This window comes from Drosophila suzukii, chromosome 3 (assembly GCF_043229965.1).
Source record: "Drosophila suzukii chromosome 3, CBGP_Dsuzu_IsoJpt1.0, whole genome shotgun sequence".
NCBI classification, from domain to species: domain Eukaryota; kingdom Metazoa; phylum Arthropoda; class Insecta; order Diptera; family Drosophilidae; genus Drosophila; species Drosophila suzukii.
Window position 1 is genome coordinate 79744044 of NC_092082.1, and position 22607 is coordinate 79766650.

The 22607-nt window shown below is 43.6% G+C and overlaps 5 protein-coding genes across 12 annotated transcripts; 2 read left to right on the plus strand and 3 right to left on the minus strand.

Moving 5' to 3' along the window:
* The first annotated feature begins 438 nt into the window (after positions 1 to 438).
* On the plus strand, positions 439 to 3340 carry LOC108018595 (protein AAR2 homolog). The gene is made up of 2 exons (XM_065866974.2): positions 439 to 1691; positions 1749 to 3340. The coding sequence occupies exon 1, from the start codon at positions 529 to 531 to the stop codon at positions 1666 to 1668; it is 1140 nt and encodes a 379-aa protein (XP_065723046.2). The 5' UTR covers positions 439 to 528; the 3' UTR covers positions 1669 to 1691; positions 1749 to 3340.
* On the minus strand, positions 1686 to 2084 carry LOC108018633 (uncharacterized). Its single transcript, XM_017086199.4, has 2 exons — positions 1941 to 2084; positions 1686 to 1879 (listed from the first exon to the last, which is right to left on the minus strand). The coding sequence occupies exons 1-2, from the start codon at positions 2073 to 2075 to the stop codon at positions 1745 to 1747; spliced, it is 270 nt and encodes an 89-aa protein (XP_016941688.1). The 5' UTR covers positions 2076 to 2084; the 3' UTR covers positions 1686 to 1744.
* Positions 3341 to 4541: 1201 nt separating the features above from the next.
* Positions 4542 to 10474, minus strand: 14-3-3epsilon (tyrosine 3-monooxygenase/tryptophan 5-monooxygenase activation protein epsilon). 8 transcript variants are annotated; one of them, XR_010654519.2, is made up of 5 exons: positions 10237 to 10474; positions 5265 to 5734; positions 5010 to 5190; positions 4825 to 4931; positions 4542 to 4760 (listed from the first exon to the last, which is right to left on the minus strand). XR_010654519.2 is itself a non-coding variant. In XM_036817683.3 (4 exons), exons 1-4 carry the CDS (start codon positions 10298 to 10300, stop codon positions 4876 to 4878), a joined length of 771 nt encoding a protein of 256 aa, XP_036673578.2. In that variant the 5' UTR covers positions 10301 to 10474; the 3' UTR covers positions 4767 to 4875. The 8 variants fall into 8 exon arrangements, 4 of the variants coding, with proteins under 4 accessions (XP_036673578.2, XP_065723049.1, XP_065723048.1 ...); XR_010654517.2 differs by having other exon boundaries at positions 4825 to 4943; XR_010654516.2 differs by having other exon boundaries at positions 4825 to 4946.
* Positions 10475 to 10965: 491 nt separating this feature from the next.
* LOC108018621 (ribosomal protein S6 kinase-like 1) lies at positions 10966 to 13821 on the plus strand. The gene is made up of 3 exons (XM_065865779.2): positions 10966 to 11178; positions 11242 to 12984; positions 13043 to 13821. Exons 1-3 carry the CDS (start codon positions 11083 to 11085, stop codon positions 13259 to 13261), a joined length of 2058 nt encoding a protein of 685 aa, XP_065721851.2. The 5' UTR covers positions 10966 to 11082; the 3' UTR covers positions 13262 to 13821.
* repo (reversed polarity) lies at positions 13796 to 17095 on the minus strand. The gene is made up of 2 exons (XM_036817682.3): positions 15933 to 17095; positions 13796 to 15409 (listed from the first exon to the last, which is right to left on the minus strand). Exons 1-2 carry the CDS (start codon positions 16841 to 16843, stop codon positions 14494 to 14496), a joined length of 1827 nt encoding a protein of 608 aa, XP_036673577.3. The 5' UTR covers positions 16844 to 17095; the 3' UTR covers positions 13796 to 14493.
* Positions 17096 to 22607: the final 5512 nt, after the last annotated feature.

Sequence of the window (22607 nt, forward strand, 5' to 3'; positions counted from 1 at the left end):
TGGTTGAATTCTCTAATAATCTACATTTAAATATTTATCTTAAAAGATGGTCCCAATTTTAACCCACTTTCAAGTTGGATATTTTCTTATTTCCAATGGGTTTTAGAACAATACCCCAAATACCGTGGGATACCTCTATGAATTTGTGGTTGAATTCTCTAATAATCTACATTTAAATATTTATCTTAAAAGATGGTCCCAATTTTAACCCACTTTCAAGTTGGATATTTTCTTATTTCCAATGGGTTTTAGAACAATACCCCAAATACCGTGGGATACCTCTATGAATTTGTGGTTGAATTCTCTAATAATAATATAATTTAAATTAATGGCTTAACTTAATATAAAACCATTTTTATTAATATTGTAAAGATTGAATTAACCGCCTTAAAAGGCCAGTGCTGCCGGACCATTTAAGATGAAGAACAGAAAACTTATCGATAACAAAAAATCCGGCAACCATCTGAAAGAGCCGCGCTTGCAATTGTTTGTTTTTACCCAATAACTTCAAATAAACACATATTAAAGATGAACAAGGACAACTCCAGCATGCAGATGGATCCCCAGTTGGCCCTTCGCCTGCTAGCCGACGGCGGAGTCCTGGTCATCGCCGGTGTCCCCGAGGGCACGGAGTTCGGCATAGATCTATGCGCATACACCATTGGACCTGATTTCCGTGGCGTCAAGATGATTCCACCGGGTGTCCACTACGTGTGGTGCTCATCTCGTGGTCCCTACGGTGATGCAGCTCCACGCGTTGGCTTCGTGCACTTCTTCCATCCCAACGAGATTGTGGTGCGCGAATGGGATCACGAGCTGGAGGAACTGCGTCCACGACGGATTGCCGAACCGGAGGTGGAGCGCGACCGAATCCGCAAGAACCTGGCACAACTGGAGCGGATGCTGGCGCCCTACGACTATCGCTACGTGGTCCAGTGGAAGGAGCTCACCGGCAGCGTGACAGAGCAATGTGTTGATCGCTGTCGGCCGACCGAGGGAACCATACGAACGAACATCGAACTGCAGTCCTGCCCGGATGCGGAGCGTCCCAGGGGATCGGCGGGAACGAGCAGCATCAGCCGCCGGAATGCCGCCGCCCGGCTCCTGTTGGATGAGAGCGAACTCCTGCCTGACTTAAAACCCGTGGAGGGAACTGCACCACGCTTTAGTAACGTACCCCAGCGTGTTCCTCAGGATGCCCCGCCCGCAGATGTCTCTCGACATGCCATGGACTGCATAGAAGCTGTGGACAAGTTGTTCGAAAACTTCGACACCGCCGACGGACTCATTGAGGAACTGCAACTGGCCTACGTTTTTTTCTTAGTGGGCTACTCCGTAGAGTCCCTGGCCCACTGGCGCAAGCTTCTGGGCTTGCTGGCTCACTCGGAAACGGCGGTGACTAAGCACAAACTGGCGTTCATGAAGTACAGCGAGGTACTGGCCCATCAGCTGCCCCATTTGCCCGAAGAGCTGATGGTGCCCAGTCCGCACAATACGGTGTACAAAGATGTACGCGAACTGTTGGTCAATCTGCATGCAGGCGGCTTAAGTGTCAGTGCCGAGCGGCTGAGCAAGCGACTGGAGAAAAAGCTGGGATGGGTATTTGAAGGCCTGCTGGACGAGGACCCCGAGGATCAGCCCGTGGTTATTGAACTTCCGGAGCCCTAGGGGGACAGCACTACGCATGAAATGTAATTTATATATATTTATGCAATACAATCGACTGAAACTGATATATTTGATTTTAGCGCAACGAGTGCTGGGTGCGCAAATAGTTCCACAGATCCCGGGCCGTGCGGATGCTGACCATGAATTGGCACAACTTGGTCTCGATCAGGCAGAGGATCAAGAACTTGGCTCGCTTGTCCTTCAGCAGGGACTGCAACGTAATGCGGCATGGGCAGGGGTTTGATGTACGCTTATGTGGAGCCACCACTCACCTCTTCGTTATTCTCGGGACCATTCTCAACCACCGACCAGAGTGCCTCGGACTCCAGATACGCCCGCACAGTCATCGACCAGGCCTTGTAGTTGTCCAGACCTTTGAGCTTCTCGATTTGCAGCTGCAGTGCCATCTCCGAGACTCGAGCTACGTTTTGCAACTAAACCGCAGTTTTGCCCTTTGCTGTTTTCCTACCTTTACCATTGCCTCTTTCAGTTGCTGTCCAGATTTTCAAATATAGATATCTAAGTATATGTATATGGCTTTTCCATTGTGCGCATCAGCATGCAGAAAACAATAGCCACTAGACCCACTTTTTCTTGTTGCTTCTGGCCCAACGAAAGTGCTGGCCAAATGACATTGAGCTTAAGTGGACACTTCTGATTTGACGCAGCAGCGTTGTAGTTTTCTTTTCTGCCTTGATTTTGTGCCTAAGCACAGACTGCCGGTTTAGTTTGGCATATATAGTGCGCTTTCTGAGCTTACATCCTTTTGTACAACTTTTAATTATCTGGAAAAGTGTCTTACTAATTATTAGACGGAAGATACCGAAAAAAGTGATAAGGAGTGTTAAAATTATTTATTATCAAGCTATTCTTAACTGCGTAGGAAAAATACAAAATCTGTAATACAAAATCCCTGCAAAATACTAATATCAAGAGCTAAAATCCCTGTCCAAATAAATAAAAAAATATATTTTTTCAATATTATTGATAGGCGTCACTCAACAGAATATTGAACTATCTATTGAAGACATTTGTCTGGTCCGAGAAAGCAAAACTTCCGCTCTATTGTATTGAACATCTCGCTGATTGGCTCTGCCCATTTCGTAACCCCATAAACACACGAGCCCGAAACTCAATTAACAATAAATTGTGATGCCCAATTGTTGTTTGTTTTTATGATTTTTATTTGAAATGAATACGAATGTCAGTTTTAGCTGCTGGTTTCTTGTATTGCTGTTGTTCTTCCGTTCAAGAATGTTGCGGTTGTTGTTGCTGCGGCTGATTTATGCTTAATTAACTTTCTGCACGGGCCTTTTCTTTTTAGCGACTGCGAATTATTAGTTTGCCCTCATTTTTTTTTCGCGCCTCATTTATCAAAAAAGAAAATGGAGAGCCCGGAAAAAGCTCGTGCGAAAATTCTCCTGTAGCTGCTCATCATCATCATGTCATTCTATTTTCTTTCGCTAATCACGCAAACACGCTACAGATAATGCTGCCGTTGATGTTGTTCTTGTAGGGGATTTCGTTTTAGTCGATTTAAGCTAAATCAAATGATATTTCTCGTCTGTTGCGGTTCTAGATTCTGTCCAGGGATTGGGGATATTTTCTCTTTAAATGCTGAGAGGATTTTGGAAAGGGCTGCTGGATGGGTTAGTTTCGGGGGGGGGGGGGGGGGCAGGGGAAAAAGTTCGAAATCTCTACAAATTACATAAGTGGTAGGCATAGAAAATATACAAGTATATATGTATACAATATATATATGTACCGTTGTTTTTTTGTTTTTGTATTCTTTTTGTTTCTTGTATTTAGCAACTACAAATACTTTTCTATATTATTAATATGTTTTCTTTGTTGCGCAAGGTAAGAGATGATGAGAAAAATTGTTGCGATTGCGATGGAGAACACAAAACGAAAAGCGAAAAACAGAAATCAACCAAATTCCCGTTCGATTTGTTTAAATTTGACCATGCATAATGACCAGTGTGTGGGAGTGTGAGTGAGTGAGTGAAAGAGAGCAAGGAAACGTTAAGAGAAAACAAACGGTTCGTATGCGTATTGTGGGCGTCTGTGCGAGTGGGCGGTGTGTGTATGTCTCTGTGTGTGTGTGTGTGTGTGTGCGATTGTATGCGAGTGGGTGTGTCGGTGTTTGAACAGTACACTTACATACATACAAATTTAAGCTTAAGAATTCGTTTTGAATTTCGCTTAACTAACATTCCTTTTTCTCATTTAATATAGTTTTTAGCTTTATTTGCGTCTTTCATTCTGTTTGCTCATTTCGTTTCGTTTACTCCTTTTACGTTTTATTCTTGTATTAAATTTAAATTAATTGCTGTATTTTTCCTTACATTTTCGACTTTATGTTTTACTTTTACGTTTGCGCTTATTAAATCGTTTTTCGTTTTTATTTCCTCGTTCTCACGTTTATTATTGGCTTAAAATTAAAGTTGTATTTTACGTGTTGCTGTTGTTGTTTTTTAAAGTTTAAAAATTAATGCATGCCAACTCGATGAAATTTGCTTTGTGATTTACTCGTGTGTGATTGTTTCTCAATTTTCGTTAAGTGTTTTGACTTTCGTTAATTTCTTATTTGTTTTTTGTTTTTTTTTTTGTGGTTTAAATGAAGTTTATTTGTTTTGTTTTTTTGCTTCTCATAATTAAATATAATATTTATTTAAATATAATATAATGCTTGGTTTCTCGAATGCAAAAATTTCAAATGTAGTAGAGTTGATGTTGCAGTTTGTTTCTAACGTGGAGGAGCCACCATCGCCAAACGACGACAAAAAATAGTGCCGCGAATTCTTTAGGTTGCGATTCCATGCCGCAGCAACAGCCGCGCCACGCCCACCAGGCCGCCCAATTTTCAAACATTTTGTTTGGTTTTTTTCTGTTTTTGTGCTGTTGTTTTCCATGTTGTTTATTGTTGATGACATATTGTTGCTTGCTGGTTTGCTTGTTGTTGTTGTTGCTGCTTATGTTGATGATGCCGCTGCTGTTGCTACTTATATACTCGTCTGCTATTGTTGTCGTTCGTTGATTGCGGATGTTGTGGTTGTTGTTGCCGTGTTGTTTCCATGTTGTTGATGTTGCTGTCGTGTTGTTGTTTTTGTTGTTGTTGTTGTATGCATATATATTATATGGTATTATATTTACTTTAGAAGGTATATAATGTGTTTTAAATGGAAGGGCGGGGGTTTACTTAAATTACGACACATCCTGATCCTCAACATCCTGGATTTCTGCTTTGGGCTCGCCATCACCTGCGTTGGGGTCTACTTCTTAGTATAATATATAGAACTTAATAACGGAGCTGATCAAGTGGGTATGTTTATGCTTACCTTCTGCCTGCATATCGGACGTCCATAATGTGAGGTTGTCCCGCAGCAGCTGCATGATGAGTGTCGAGTCTTTGTAGCTCTCTTCACTCAGCGTATCCAACTCGGCAATGGCATCATCGAAAGCGGCTTTCGCCAATCGGCAAGCGCGGTCCGGCGAGTTGAGTATCTCATAGTAAAACACCTGTAATGATCCCAAAAAAAGAAAACCATGTATAAGTATAATGTCCTAGGAGAAACATCGATTCAAAATCTCACCGAGAAGTTCAATGCCAAGCCCAAGCGGATGGGGTGTGTTGGGGGCAGATCGTTCATGGCAATATCGCTGGCCGCCTTGTAGGCAATCAGCGAGTTCTCCGCCGCATCCTTGCGATCTGAACCGGTAGCGAACTCGGCCAGGTAGCGATGATAGTCGCCCTTCATCTTATAGTAGAATACTTTACTTTCGCCGGATGTGGCGCATGGAATGAGATGCTTCTCGAGCACGTTCAGTATATCCGAGCAGATGTCGCGCAGCTCCTTCTCAACCTGACCCCGGTAGGTTTTGATCATCTCCAGCTTCTCCTCGGCTCCCTTGTTCTCCTCCTTCTGTTCGATCGAGGTGATGATGCGCCACGAGGCACGGCGTGCTCCGATCACATTCTTGTACGCCACCGACAGCAGGTTTCGCTCCTCGACAGTCAGCTCGACGTCCATGGAGGCGACCTTCTTCATGGCCTCCACCATTTCTATAAAGGGAAAAAAGATGGTTCGAAAGTGGATCTTTAGTACAGGAGTTTAACTATGCAACCCAATTTTCCCCATTCATATATAGACAGTCCCTAAGTCTTGGGTATATTTTAATAGTTTTGAATTGCTTCAATTAAGACATAGTTATATATTATTCTCTTGGCATTGCCAGACATCTATAGATAGTATACAACGATGAGTCAGCTAATAAAAAAATTAAAATTTCCATTCTCTTTTAATAATTAAAAAACAGTTATCAGTCCCTATTAGTCAACATTTATTTAGAACATAAATTGTTTAATGATTCATCATAAAGCTTTGCAAAACAAACACAAATTTCCAAGTTGTTTTATAGCAATCTTTTATAATGTTGTTAAGATAAATTACTAATTTGATTTTTTTAAATATTAAAGATAGTTTATCTTACCCAAATGTAGTACATTCTAAAAAAAAAAAACTTCCGTAGAAGCAGTAGATACGATTCTCCAAGGTCTGGACAGGCATGATATCTGGGATTTCCCTTTGTCCTTGTCCCCCGCACGACTAGTCTACCTTCTTTCTATTATCAGTGACACGCCCAATCCAAAATGATATATAAGTCATGCACATACTTATTTATGCATAACTTGGTGTTGCGTCTACGCCCGATTTAACCGATTCTGTCACATTGTTGCACCCCTCCCTATCGGCTGGCTCCTTAGGGCATCTTTATCACCTTTCTGCATCACCATCCCAAAACTGCGTCATGAATCACATGCTCGGAACTCCACAAAGAAAAATAAGTAGATTGGTATAGTTCTTCTTATCCATTTGATATTGTGAGTAATTTTTGATTAAAATATATTCTATGACTGTAGGCTAGCTAATCAAAGTCCGAGTTAAGAACCCACAACAGTCAACTTTTTAAGCCTAAACAAAACGTTTTCCAGAATTCTGATACATTTTTGAAAATTTCGATCCAAATATATGTAAAATCCAATATGATACATGGCATCATCAGATTGAAACTTTTTTCCTGTGCTGTCTGGCGAAAAGCAGATGCAGGTTTTATTTGGTTGATAACAATATAGAGCAGTGCTTAAAAAATATTGTAATTGTAGAGCTGCTTTTAGCTTTTTGCTTCCGTTGCTGACTTGCACTTGCCGCCCTCTCGCTCGCACCCGTTGCCCCAGTCAGCTGCTGACGTAGTTCGCACTCAGACACCCGCACAGTTCCCACAAACACACTCAAACACACACACACGGCGGGACATTTGCCGACTGTCTGCTTGTTGTTGTAGCACGTATTTGTGAAATTTTGCCAATAAACATGCATGATTCACGAATTTTTGTGGTTTCGGTTGAACTTCAAAAATTGTTGTTTGCATTGGCGGACTATTTGAAATTGCAAATGCATACGCATTTTGCAACACTGACAAGGTTGCGTTACGCATAAAAAAACAAGAAAAATGAACTTGGGGCAGGATAAGGAGATGGGGGGAGGGGGAGGGGGATGGGATCCTCCCAGCCTTAAAAGTATACAGCACATGTTGCTTAGTAGTAATCCACTACCAATTATGAGGCATGCGCGTCAGCCCAGTCACTAAATATTATACATATAGAAAGGCGAAAATCAATAAATGCGTCCCAAAAATAAAGACCATGTCCCATGAGCATGATAAATCATTAGCGTAGTCAAATAGGCGCACAATTGAAACATCTAGAAGCATCTACCATATCAGGAGTGTTGCAAAAAATCTTTAACTCAAAAGATGTTTGAATAAGGCATTGAAATTGGAATGTGGGAAAAACAATTGATACTAAAATACAAACAAATAGAACTCAATTAAGACTTAAAATATTGGCGAGAATAGAGAATTACTTTTACTGTCGGAGTATGAATTCATAATTGTATTCTTGAGTAGATTACATATTGATTTTTAGAACTGCCAAGATAAAAAAACATCACATAAAATAATGAATAAGAAATCATTTGTTCTATTTTAGCATATTTTTTGGCTGAAATTAAGTTCCAAATAATATTCATGGAAATTTGAATACATGAATATGTGACAACCCTGTTGGGCGCCAAAAGGCCACCCACTGACGCACCACCCTAAAAACCCAAAAAAAAAAGTCACGCGAGCTGGAATAAAAGATTAAGACGAAAGAGGGACCAAAAGGAAATGGCAGGAGCAGGCTCCCACTCATCGCCTCCCCCTCTGATCCACCCCCTCCCTTATCAGCCGCCTGTGGGTGTGTCTTGCGCCTGTGTGTGTGACATAAGGGCGCAGCAGCTGAAAAAACATGCGCACATACCGTTACAGCGAGCACAGAATGTGTAATTAGACAAAGGAAATACCAACAACAGAAACGAAGGCAGAGGACCGCCTAAATGGTGCAATTTGAGCAAAAAGCGAGCAACAAACAAAACACACCTCTCCCTACCTCACCTCCCCCACCACCCACCGCCCATCAATCAACTTTATGTATGCTTTTTTGTTTTTTCGCATATTGACGACATTGACGAGAACGAACATCAACGGAAAAAGCAGCGCGCGACCTCGAAAAAAATGTAGATAGAACTTGGAGAGAGGAAGAGGGAGAGAGCGCTCGGAGAGGGGGCAGCACCTGAGAAAGCACACTTAAAGGCTGACGTTAATGTGTGTAGAAAAGGGGGAGGGCAGGCGCAGGGGCGTCTGAGAAAGGGGGCAGGGGGCGGAGGGCGAGGCAAGTTCAGATTAGGGGCGCAGACATTGCCGGCTGGCGGCACTGCTTTGCTCTCCTCTCCTCTCTTTGAATGCATTGGTATTGGTGCTCCAGCATGAGCCCCACCGTCCAAAATGTCCAAGTGCGACAAGGCCAACGCCAAGTGCTCCAAAAGACCAATACACTCGCAGACGGAGAGTCACACGCAGGCGAAAATAAGAAGACAAACATGTGATACAGACACAAAAATATCCCAGTGTATGTCTGTGTGTGCTAATAGTTGATTGACTTCTTTGCCGCCGCCGCCCGTTAATGTTGTCAGTTTTGCAGGCAATTAGTAGCAGAGTACTGTTGCAATTATTGTTGCTGTACCATAAGCAGCGGCAGCTGCAGCAACAAATAGAGGGAAATAACAAATGTTTGTTAACTTTTTACAGCCACTGTGTTGGCAGCAAGCGTCGCCGACACACAGACACACTAGTTATCTCGTTTCCCCGCATGAGCGCCTATGGCAATTGGTTAAGCGCGCGCTTTTTGCAAACGCCGAATTTGCCGTCCCCCTCTCTCGCCGTCTATCTTTGCATTTTGAGCTTCCTTTTAATTAATTGGAGTATTTTTAATTAAATATATACGCAAAAGCGCTACAGCAACAATATAAAAACCGCCCGGCGAACACTCATCCGCACACGCATACCCTCGTACACACACACACAAATTCATACATGCGCAAAAGCATGAGTAATGCGAGAGCAACAGAAAGGAAAGATTATATATTTTTTTTTTGCACTATCAGACAGGGTTGCCAAAGTGGCTGGAGAACTGCTTGCAACTAGCCGCAACTAATTTGCATAAATAAAGAATTAAGCAATAGCTGGCAGACAGAGACAGGAGAGGCAGTGGGGAAAGGCGAGGGGCAGAGGAAAGAGCGAGAAGGCGGCCGGCGACAACTCTGCGACACAATCGATTCATTCATCGATTTTTCGCAGCAACGGCATGATGACGACGCCGCTGCTGCTGCTGCTGCGCATGAAAAGCACATTTCGTGAAAAAGGGGGCTGAAAGAGGGGTGGGGAGACACATCTCCCCTCGGCTATCGCATCGATTTTGGGCGTGTAATAAATATATTTAATATAAGAAAAACTGTGTCGCTTCTAGAAAGTTACGCCTTGACAACTGCCACTAAAGAAAAAATATAGCTGGAAACAACTACAAACAGCCCTTAGCAACCAAGGAAGAAAATGAAATGTTGGCCGCCGCGCAGCCCTCGCTCGCAACGCTAAATACACAAAATTTCCCCCCTCTAAAAGCACTAATACTATTTCCAAAAAAAAACCGAACTATTTGCTGTAAATTATAATACGCAATTCCGTTTCTTTCTCTTTTTGCGAAAACCACGCGAATTTTTGCCGGTAAAAATCAGGTTTTACACTCTTTTCATCTCTTTTTTCGCCTCTTCGTTCTTCCGACGCTCTGCTTCTTCTTCCACCTCTTCGAGTTCCTCCTCCTCCCATCTTTCTTTTTCGCAAGAAATACTACTCATCGCGACGCTGCGTCGCTTCGGCTGCACCTATACTAGTGAAAATTGAAAATTTCCATCATTTTCCCTCGTCCCGAAGCTTTGCCACACTTCTCAATTGGCAATTTCGGTGGAAAAGCGGCGCTAGAGGCTTTTCCGCAACCACGCGACGACGCAACGGATCAGAGAAAAAGAAAAAAAATCTCGGACGACCCCTCCCCAAAACGTTGGCGCTCCTCTGTCGAGAAAATTTTCCCCTACTCTACTCGTTTTTTCTACCATTTTTTTTTCTACTTACCGTCGTAGCGCTCGGCCTGTTCGGCCAGCTTTGCCTTGTACACATTGTTCTCGCGCTCAGTCATTGTGGTGAAGCCTTTTCGGTTAAATTAATCCACAGAAAAAATTATTTAAATGCTCCCGGTACGTGCGGCGTCGATTTTGCTTGCTGCTTGCTACTTTTGATTCGTCGCCTTCTTTTTTTCTCTACTTCTCGAGCGGTGTGACCGTGTCGGGCGGCGGGTAAAACACTAAAATTGAAGGGCGATGGCCCGAAGAGAGCCTAAAAATGGCATGGCGCGTGCGGTGCGCAGACGCGAGCGAGGGTTGTGAGCTTGGGCGGGTAACTCGGATGACAGTATAGCTTGCTAGATTATCTTTGGCAACATACTGTGCTTATATATGCTGTTTTTAATTTGAAAAGTTAGTGACGGTCCTTTAAAAGTTATAGCCCATTTCCTTAATATTCAATTCGGAACCGAAACTTCACTCCCAGCGTGGACTTCAGTAAAGGTTCCGATATTTGATTAGTTCTCAGTTAAGACACAACCCGTTAATAAAATTTCGATATGTCGATTAAAACTAAAATTTTAAATTTTAAAATGTGACCGTTTTAATTGTTTTTGTAAACTTCAAATCAACATACAATTTTGTAATTTTCTTAACATTCCAAAAAGATTGCTGTTATTTTTACCTATGATTTTGCATTAATTTTTGAAACATTCTAATAAGGACGCCATTTGGCATACGTTTCCTCGAAAGTCTTGGCCACACTGCTCAGATGGCGAAAAAAAATTGGGGAAACGCGAAATTTAACATGGAAAATATGTTGATCAATTAAAGCGCCGGGATATAAGCAGCTGCCAGAATGAGCCTCAATCTGGGAGGATGGATCCACAGTTTCACGGTGACGGACACGCAGGAGCACAAGGGTGGCTACACCATCTACAAAATCACCTCGATCGTAAGTCGGTTTTATGGGGGGGGCGGAGAAACTGTGTAAGATACTAAGCTCACCCACTTTTAGGTCTTCCCGAGGTCGGTACCCCAAGCGCTGACCTGCCTGGTGGTGTGGAAGCGATTCCACGATGTGAAGCGGCTGCATCGCGAGCTCAGCCGGCGCCACAAGAGTCTTCAGCTGCCGGGAAAGTTGCCCGTGCCCACGGATAGCTCTTATTTCAAGCGTTTCGATGTAGGGGTGATCCAGCGACGCAAAGAATACATCCTGCAGCTGCTGGACTTTGCCGCCCAACATCCAGCTCTTTATAAGTGTGCCACCTTCACGCAGTTCTTTCAGGAGACACCCTCGCCAAATGGTTCCCCGCTCAAAAAGCTGTATGTGGAGCGATCCCTGCGGCTGCAAACTGGAGAGAGTGGCTGCAGTGGAGGCGGAGGAGGAGGCGGTTTGGGGACAGGAACGGCAGCTGGAGCCATAGCCGACATTTGCGATAAACTCGACTTGCCCTATGACCACCACGATGCGGGGGGCATTACGCCTCTAGATCCGCGTTGCGATAAAGAGCAGTCAAATAACGAAGAATCCCAGGCCAATGAAACTAGTATCGAATCGGAAACGAAACCGGAACCCAAGCCGGATGAGGCCCCTTCCAAGCGGGACTATCTGAGGCTTCTGACGCCCATGGCTTCCATAGAAAGCGACGACAGCGATTACATCTATGAGGCGGCCCTGGAGTTCAGCCACGCCGTCCAGGCCGAGGTCAATTTGGAGTACGCCGAAGCACATGAGCGTTATAAGCATGGCGTGGATCTGCTGCTTCATGGAGCCAAACAGGATGCCAACGAAGAGCGCAGATTTATAGCCAAGGCCAAGATTGCCAAGTATTTGGCCCGAGCCGAGGAGATACATGCCAATTTTCTGGCCAACGACTGTCCGACGAAGAAGCTGCAGTTCCAGCTCTCGCTGGACATGACAGACGGCGGAAGTGTGACCCATTTGGAGTGCCCCTGGAACCAGTTGGCCCGCTACAAGGTGATGCAAGTCCTTCAAGAGCGGGTGATGCAGGTGCAGTGTGTGACGAAATCACAGCAGCCGGCGGCGATTATGAAGGGCATTGAAAAGCCGGCCAGTCATTCGCTCACCCAGAGCATCTTTCTGCCCCAACAGGTGCCTTACATGGTCCAGCTGCTGGCCTACTTCCAGTCGGAGCAGAAGATCTTTCTGCTGCTGCGGCAGGCGGAGGGTGGCAGGCTGTATGATTACCTGCAGAGTTACACGCCCACGGGCAGCAAGTCTTTCAATTACGGGGAACTATTTCCCTCGGATCAGGAGCAGCAGGAGAAGGAACTGGAGGATAAGCCTCTTACCGCGGACAGCGATGTCAGCGATCTAGTCCGCAGCTCCCAGCAGCTGTTGAAGTCTGTAACAAACACACTGAGCAACCTGCAAGCTGGAGTCCTTACGCCCAAAAAACAAAGAGCAGATGTCAATCGCATCCGTAGTAAACCCATTCCGGAGCAGTGTCTGCGTCAGTGGGCCTGCGAGCTGGCCATCGCCATACACAGCCTGCACGGCAAGGGCGTAATTCTGCGAGATCTGCACATGGCCAACATATTGCTGGGCGCTAAGGGCCAGCTGCTGCTGACCTATTTCTACCAGAACGAGGGTCTAAGCTCGGACGACAACTACGTACACAAGGCTCTGAGTTTGGAGGCATTGGCCAACCACTTTGTGGCTCCGGAGAGACCGTTGAGCTTCCGTTCGGACTGGTGGAGCTATGGCGTGGTGCTCTATCAACTTCTGCTAGGCGTGGTGAGTTTAAAACTCAGATAGAAAATTTTATTTTTATTACATAATGGTTTTGTTCTAGCCTTACAAAGTTACTCATCCGGGGCAGCTGGAACTCTATGGTTGTGTCCAGTATCCCAGTGAGTCCCTGGAGATCTCCGATCATGCCAAGGACCTGCTAGAGCAACTGCTGCAGCTGACACCAGAGCTTCGTTTGGACTACGATCAATTGCAGGCACATGCGTTCTTCAAGGGAATCGATTGGCAATCGGTTTTGGAACATGGAACTGTGTCCACGTGAGATTGGACTCTATTGGCATTGATTTGAAGTTCTTTTTGCTAATTATTATTTGCGCTTTTCAAAGTGTTTGGTTAATCTCGTACCTGACAGAGGTATCAACGTAACTCGCTGAAATCTACTTTGTAATTATTACTTTGTCCTGAATCGGTATTGATTTAGAATTCCTTACACGAATCTTACATTGATTATTTATAATTTTAGTTCCTTTTTGGTTATGAATCGTCTTTATGTTTTCAAAATACTGTATGTTCGACCTTGACAGCCCAGTATAGAAGGATTGCTCAAGGGATCACCATTGTTTTTGTTTCTAAGCAATTTTTTATGTTATCCTTGTTTGATTTCTTGTCACTTGATCAATTATTGGTACAAAATACGATTTATTCATACGTCTATTATATACATTTGCGAAATGTCCTAGAGTATTGCTTACAATTATAAAATTAAACTAGATTAAATGTAGGTACAACAAAATTTTCAAACCGTCATACAAAATGGTATGGATAAATTAGTAAGTAATAACTTTGTAAAGCCAAATGAGCTAATATACAATATAAAAAGCATTTTATTGTCTAACTACACAACAGTAAAAGGGGGTTTAATTTAGGCTTAGGGGTAGCTATAACTAAATTTGTTGGACGACGAGGCTCCTAGCTGGGAATCCACTCGTCATCCATTTGCTAAGGCACATTTGGAATGCATTCTGGGGGTGGGGCTGACATTTCTGAGCCCCTGACCCTTGATTAACCTAGACTTAGACTGAACAAAAACCGTGTTAAGTTTTGGCAAGACTTGTTGATTCTGTTGTTGTTGCAACTTGCTGAATTAAACCTAAAAGGAACCTATGGCAATATGAAAATAGTGGCCAGAGACTGAGTGGGACTGGCCAGAGAAACTCCAAAAGTCTTTGAAGTAAGGAGATTTAAATGTTATGTAAATTTTAATATTTCCTTCATCTAATTTGTTTTTAAATATCTGGTCTTCCTTATTTCTTTTATAGGAATCTTTTTGGAAACGACTACATTTAAGTATGCTGCTGATGTGGAATTCTACTAATTTTGAGGCCTGTCTGCTCTTCTGGAGCCCCACTTTCAGTCGGAGAAGCACAGTTGGAAATGCTGCACAACCCACGCCCCTTTATTAAAATGGCCGCCGGAAGCGCGAGCTCGGCATGCTTGGGGGCGTGGCCCAGCGTCGCTGATGTTGCTGCTGTCGCCGGTGTGTGAGCATTTCTCTCAGTGCAAAAAAGGCGGCAGGACGTAGCTCTGTGCCTGCTGCTGTTGTTGGGCAGCCTCCTCGCTCTTGATCACAGTCTGCATGCCGCCGCTATCGTTGTCATCGCTGCTGGTGCCCCCACCGGATGCAGCTCCTCCTGTGGCAGTGGTCACGTAGTGCTGTCCCTGTGCCTCCACCAGGTGACAGCTGGCGCCGGGACTCAGCTCCAAGCCGGCTCCACTTTGATGACACTGCAGATGCACGTATTTGGCCTCCTCGGCGCTCAGGTACTTGCCGTTGAGTTGCTGCTGCTGCTGCGCCTGCTGCTGCTGCTGGTGGGCATGGACGGTGACCAGTGTGCCGTCGGACAACTGCTGCTGCTGGGCCGTCTGTAGCTCCGCCGGCTGATAGCTGCCGCCATTGGCCACCGCCTCTTCGCCGTTACCGGCCACCGAACCGGATGTGGCGCCCATTTCCATGCGCGTGGGACTGCCGTACTCGTAGTGCCGCATCGGGAAGAGCTGGCTCTCGTGGACATAGGCGCCATACTGGCCGGAATAGGTGCCGTACGGACTGGCCGCCGGCGAGAGCAGGCTGAACTGTGGCGTCAGCTCGTAGGGCGTCTGGTAGCTGGTCCAGCTGTCCATGCTGCCCGGCGGCGTGACCGTCGTCGTCTGCGGATAGCTGGTGAACGGTGGCGCTAGCGTTCCAGGATTGAGCGTCGCCGTCGGCGGAGTGCTCGTCTTGATGTAGCCCGTCTTGCGGGGCGGCTCGTGCTTGCGCCACTTGGCCCGTCGGTTCTGGAACCACACCTGCACTCGGGACTCGCTGAGATTCAGCTTGATGGCCAGCTCCTCGCGGGCGAAGACATCGGGATACGGGGCACGCTCGAAGGCGCGCTCTAACTCCTCCAATTGGTAAGCCGTAAAGGTGGTTCTAAAATTAATTGAGAAAATAACAAGGATTAGGTTAGACAGTCATCTTATTGGGTTTCATAGGGTTATACTAATGTTGAAGTTAAAACCATTTTCATTTCTAAAAAAGTTCTTGAAAATGTTTAAAAGAAAACTTTAAAAAATGCTTAGTAAAATGTTTGAAGGTGGTACCTGTAAAATAATATTCGAATTATAATTCTAATTAATTTTAAAGAAAAAGGAAAAGTTAATAATATATATCTCTGCTATCAACATTTTTTCATCTAAAGATTTATTTTATTTTTTCGGTAAAAAATTCTATAAAATCCTAGATCCAGCCCTGTCACTATGATCAACATCCTCTTCCCATACTCATTAACAAATAATTAACCCCCCAGATTCCTTGGGATTCCCCCTAGAGTTTGAAATTACTCATACGTCCCGTGGTGACCATCATAAGTAGCTAGAATTATCATCTTGTGCCACATAATTCCATTGATTTCCCGTCGTTAAATTAATTGGCTGTGGATAAACAATATGCTTACCTCGTTTTCTTCTTCTTGATGCCATTGGGATCGCCCTTCTTCTTGCTGCTGTTGCCGTCCTTTTTGGGAGCAGGAGCAGCCACGCCTCCCGCTGTGACCGCCGCCCCCTGACCGCCAACCGAAGAGGAGGAGGAGGAGTTGTTGGTTGTGCCATTGGTGGCACCTCCTGCCACACCATTGACCACCGTGGGAGTGGAAGGAGTAACTCCAGCGCCACTTGCCTCCATTTGCGAGCACATCTCATCGGGTTTCTTGAGCTTGCCACCAGAGGATCCTCCATTGATCATCACGGGCGAGGAGTCCTGCAGCAGACCATCGCTGCCATGATCCAGATGATCCAAATGATGCGGACTCCCACCGTAGAGATGCTGCAGTTGCTGTTGCTGCTGTTGCTGTGGCTCATATTGATCCTTGGGCGACGAGGAGTAGTCCAGCTTGCCGTTGAGTGGGTGATAGTCCAGGATGCTCACCAGTTGTTGCTGCTGCTGTTGCTGCTGCGAGGATTGCTTGTGCAGCAGGATGCCATTGTGACTGGGCGGAGGCGTGGCCGTGTAGTGTTGATGGTGCTGATGATGCTGCTGCTGCTCCACCAGTTTTTGGGGTGCACTTATATACTCGTACTTTTGGCTGGGTGAGTAGCAACCGATCTTGTTCACAAAATCCAGCTTGGTCCCATAGTTGGGTGATCCTCCGGCTGCGGATGATCCTCCTCCTCCGTTTGGCAGGATGGTGTTGCAATCGGGCAGTCGTTGCTGTTGCTGCTGCTGTTGGCTGCACAATTCGTGGACACTGCCCAGCATCACGGGATGCATGGCCGTTGAGGTGGGCATTAAAGGTTTGGCGCCCAACGGGTTTAAAGGACCGCCGCCAAATTCCCCGAAAATGGGATCATCGAAGCTATCGTGCTCCATTTTTCTAGTTATAGATCTTTATCCTTAAAGCACAAGGCACTAACCACAATAACACTAGCTGAACTTTTTGGCCCGAGCCTTTCTTAATCCATTGATCGATTGTTTTTAATTAGATTTGGTTTGTTGTTTCACTACAGAAATCATTTACTAATATTATTTTTCGCACTTGGTTTGCTTGTTTGGTATTTATCAGATAGGATGGTATGGGATAGGATATGGACAGCCTGCTCACCGCTCGAGTCTTTGGCCTTAATTGACTCGGCTACTGGCGATGATTGCCCTTTTATACCGGCGCAGGAGGCAGCGCCGCAGCAGCGTTGGCAGCGACCAATCGCAGCCCTCCTCCGGCGGCCATTACCGCTGTGCGAGCGAGACGGCGCGATGGCCCGCTGTGCCGTTTAGTGCATTTCATGCTGGCGCGTGTGACTTTTCCGTTTCCCTCGCGATTCGGGGTGTGGTCTCCCCCACATCTCTCTTCCTCTACCGACTGGGTCTAGCTGCCTGAGTCCAGTTTTGGGATTCAACATCTAAGGCTCACGGCTACCAGCAGATCTGTAGCTCTGGGAACGGAAAAAGAGGTCCTGGGAACGGGACTTTCACTTCTACTGGTTCTCAGTTTCAAGATCAGATCTAAGGATCCTTATGGAAGAAACCAAATAACTATAATATCAAAATATAACAACTCACTGGCGAATCTAAAGAAGCTTGATCTCGTATTCTAACTTTGATCCGCATTAAAGAAGTTATAAATATCATTTTATTGTTATTATATATTATTACTTTGAAGATCTTGGATTGTTTTTAGGTTTTAGGATTGCTTTTAATATTGATACAGGTAAATTACTTCATAGATTTATCGATCTTTATATAAAAAACCACCTTAAAAATGCAAAAACACCTTTGATTCTTATAGCCAGTTACTTGGTTATTTAGAGCCTTCTTATAGTTCAATGGTAATGTGGCAAAAATTGTATTTTTATACAAAAAACATCAAACTTTCGCGACCCAGAACAAGGGGTACTTGGTGTATTTAATTTGTTTTAATCTTTCGGAGCTGAAAAGTGCGGAATTTTTTTGTTTCGTGAATTTCATGTAGCTTACTTATAGAATTCGAAGGGTTTACTTTCCGGTAATCTGAAAATTCTTTGATCTCTTTGCCATGTTTTATACTTTTAATATTTTAGTTGAGAGGGTGTTTTACAAAAGAAAAAAACAACAAAAGTATAAACGATAAAATTAAAATAAAGTGTTTTACCACTATCACAAAACGATTTGATTAAAATTCAAAATTAGGGGGTTCTTGTTGCTCTGCATTGTTTCAGATCATTTCCGCTTTAAAGTTGAGTGTGCCCCCCTAATCCTTGACCACCTCATCAGCTTATGGTCATCCCTAACAATTCACCTTCATCGTCACACATGTTGGACCAACAATTAACTTTTGAAATGCAGAGGAAATACCGATAGTCCGTGGGTTCCAATTGGACTTATAGGGTGATTCGATCTAAAATTTCAACCCCTATTAGGGATCGGCTTGGCACGCTTGCGACCTTCGTCTTCCACTTCTGTTCCCACTCCCTTCTGGCCTTCTTCCCACAGCGCGTGTCACCCTCCGAAGGATTGGCATATCCATATTCCGTTCTGGGATTGCGTGTGACCTTTTGGCCAGATGCTGGTACTTCGATCGCGGCGAGGTGGGCACTTAGTCAGGGGCTAAGTTATGGCTCATTTGGGTAGATCACAAGATTTCACGGGGCATTTGAAAAGGGAGGAAGGGAGGATGCAGGATCATGTGGGCCATTGAAGTCAAGGAGGGTGAAAGTTGGTAAAGTTATACATTTTTTTTAGCTTGAGATCAGGGAATATCAGATCTTCAAGAAAAGATAAAGTGGAACAGTTCAATGTTTTGAGATCGAAAGTCAAATAAAGCTAAACTTAATTGCTTATGGAATATATTTTTTTTGGAAATAACTATCCTTAAGTTTTATCATATGGATTTGATAAATAAATGGCAAAGATGTATTGTTTTTAAGTTATACATATCTCTTAAGATCTAACATTTTAAAAATCAGGCTCTTTTTAATGCTAAATATCCAGAAGAACTTCTGGGATAAAGTTAATATTGTCAGTAAAACACCAACCCGCATTGATCGGGTCGAGTGAAAATTGCAAAGAAACTTCAGCTTCCCAGGAACCCACAAAGGATCGACAATTTTCCCATCGTAAACAGCGACCAGAAGAAGAAAACCCATCGAATTCCACACGGAAACTACACAAAAATCTCATTCACACAGACTGAAGCGGACAATTCGATACTTTTCGGTTTTGCAGGTTCCAAAATGCGGGCAAACGGAATCGAAGTCGAAGTCTCTGAGAATGGACGCGGGGCACGCGATCAGAGGCGAAAGATGAAAACAAATAAATACACCCCATACTGTGGGTTCTGGGTCGCGACCCAGAATGGGAGGGATGGTCTCTGAGGGCAAGGAGTCCGGGCCTTGTTGCGTGTGAATAATCAGACAATATTTTGCATTATCCAATGCGCCAATTATGTGGGTCTGGGTTCGAGGACTCGAAAAGTGGGAAATCGGAAAGGAACAAGGACACTCTCAGGGAGGAAAATCAAGCAATGATGATAGCATCTCGTGTAAGATCAAAAGTTAATTACGATTGATCCTTGAACTTAAGGAGGTTATACTTTGATAAAGGTAATCAGAAGAATCCTAAATAAGGTATAAGAAAAATGAGCAGACAGCTGATACCATCTTAATTAACACCGAAAGGAGTTTTTAAACTGGGGGTAAGTTTTCATTAGATGTATGTAGTTAAAAGGAATGAGTTTTAAATACTTTGTAACGATATGGTTGTTTTAAGTTTCGAAAGATATCTTATAAGTAGTTCCACGCATTTTTCTTTAAAAGTTTGCCAAGATCACTTTGTTTTTTTTTAAAGGGTTTCATCAATCATTATTAAAATTCACATGCTTGGAGCCTGTAAAATATCCAACGTACATAAAGTTTTTCCATTTTTGTCGTACTCTTGAGCTTGCTTAGAACAACATTAAGGAAAATACTTGGTACAGTTGTCGCTGGCCGGCAAAGTGAGCGCCTAAGCTTTTGTTGAATATTTTTTCATATTTTTTCCATAACCATTAAGATACACACACTGGCAGACAGACAGACAGATACACAGACTGAGGGGTAGACAGATACTCAAGCCCATCGCCACCATCATCATCATCATCGCATCCACACTTGTCCCACCGAGATGACAGTCCATCCTCAGTAGCAATATCCACACTAACAACAGCAACACTCGGAAAAATGTTAAATTTCGAATCAAGCGGAAGAGTTTTGGTAATAATCAGCTGTAACACATCGAAATGAGGTCCTAAATATCTGAAAATAATAACCATAATTGATATTGAAAACTGATCTTATAATCTAATATTATCAGGTCTATCAAATTCTCTGTAAGATCAATAACGTTCAATCCATATTCATCAGTGATGGACAATTCAAAATTTCAAAAACTGTATAACTGCAAAAATGTCTTAAGCTTGAGAAGAATTCGGTATTAAAAAAAGAGTTAGGTATTAATCGTATATTATAAGGTCCCAACTTTTTTCGGTGCAGTAACATCACCGACATGCTCTCTCCTCCGTCGCCGTGGCATTATCACATTGTATTACGATATCAGCGGAGACAGCGGCGACATTTTGTTGTGCCTTTCCACAGATATCTACTATATGTGCTGTGGCAACGATTCAGAACCATACATATACACGTTTCGCCCATTCCCATTCGGGCTATCTTGGTTCGGCGATTGTGATCAGTTCGCACAACGAAATTCCAATATGGCGGGCTCAAGTCCCGCTCACACGGACCAACACAACTCAGATCAGAACAGAACACTCGTGTCAGAGTCCAGAGCACCGCTCACCCATACAGACGCTGCCAATTAAGCTTCGTTAAGATCAATTTAAATCCCGCATAAAATATCAAATAGTTTTTGTATTTTAGTTCCACTTCTGACTCGGCTGTCGCTATTCGTTCTCGCTCTCAGCGTTCAGTAGAAACAAAAAAAAAAGAACGAAAGAAGGAAAACCTCGACTTATGAACGCGAATGCACTGAGCGATATCAGTATTAAAGGTATGCAGTTTGAATTTAGTTCATAAATTGTTGGTAAAATACTTTTAGGTTTATAAATACATTGTTTTTTTTTTGAAATTCCAACAAATCATTGTAAAATTTAACTTTACAACATGGTAATTTGAGTATAGTATTTATTTTAAGTATTATTTTTTGCTTACCTCAAGCATTATGATCTCAGTGTACATTTCGAAATCTACTGCCCACGAGACAAAGTCTGCAAGTCGACCCGTAGCCAAAGTCGTAACCGTAACCGCTCCCGGAGCCGGGCTTTTCCCCCAGTCATCCGTTTCAGCCCTGACAAAGATGTATAGTTTTTTCCCCATTTTTCGTTTCGTTAATTCTCCATGGCACTTTGGGGTCCACACTTGCCTGGTACTTACTGTTCTTCTTCTTGCCAGTTACCCCCTTTACATGATACACACTCGTCCGGGGGGACGGATGTGAGACGTATTCGTATTTCGTATCTGACATCTGACCCACGATCACAAACGTCCACTCAAATTGGTTTATGCATTTTGCTTTTTGCTGCCTTATGAATTTGCCATCATTTACATGAGATTTTTTTGGGCTTGACTGTACCAAAGATCGGAGTTCAAGAACTATGGAGGGAGTTTAAAATTATATCACATTCCTTAAAATCAGTGAAGGTCTTTGGTTGATTTTAAAAGTCTGAGACTTAATGAAGAGGTCCCAGTATGAGTCCCAAGATACAAGTTATAGGTATTGAATCTTTAAAAAATATTGCTTGTTTGTTTTCGAAATTTACATCGCATTTTTTCTAAAAATTTATTAAAATATTTTATGATACCATAGACTGGGACCTTGTTTTCTGTTGAATCAACACCTCCCGAGACAACTCTTAAATAACCCTTTAAAATCTGAAAATCCTCGCATCCACCCACAAATCGCACTAAAAGCTTAATGCAATCAAAGGGAAAGTGAGAGAGGACGCCAATAAATTAAAGGCAATCACAATTGCTAGCGCATATCAGACACTATATATGGGGCATATAGTATAAAGAAGATAACTGAAGATGTCAACCGCTGGGCCTGGTTGGTGTAATTGGCTTTGGGGTTTCTTCTGGGCCTGTCGATGCACGAAAAATCGCAACACAGTGAGCGCAATTCAAATTAATTGCCGACAATTGTGACTTATTTATGGCGAAGGCGCCATTTAATGGGCCAGCTGAGCGCGCTGCATCTGCGGCTGATAACTTAAGCGGCACGATCGGTGTCCCAGACCAATTTGTGGTGTTATGTAATTGAAATCGATGCCCGGGCAAAGCAAATTGCTTTCGAGCTTCTGAATTTGTCAGAAAACGCGGTTTTCGAAAACAGAACACTCGAAATGCCATGTTTACACTGGCTTGATCCTCGCGTCTTGCGTTTTTGTTAAAATATATTTATATTTCATAACTATCATTATTCCAAACATAAAAGGGATCAATAAGTTAAAATAAATTTAAACATTTTTCTTAAATTTCTATTTGGAGTAGCAATGATGATTCTGCATTTTGAAATCGATAGCATTAGTGCGACAGTGTAAACGGGACTTCATCTAGTCCGTTACGATTGTCTATCGATATCAAGCGCACGTTCAAATTCAAATTTA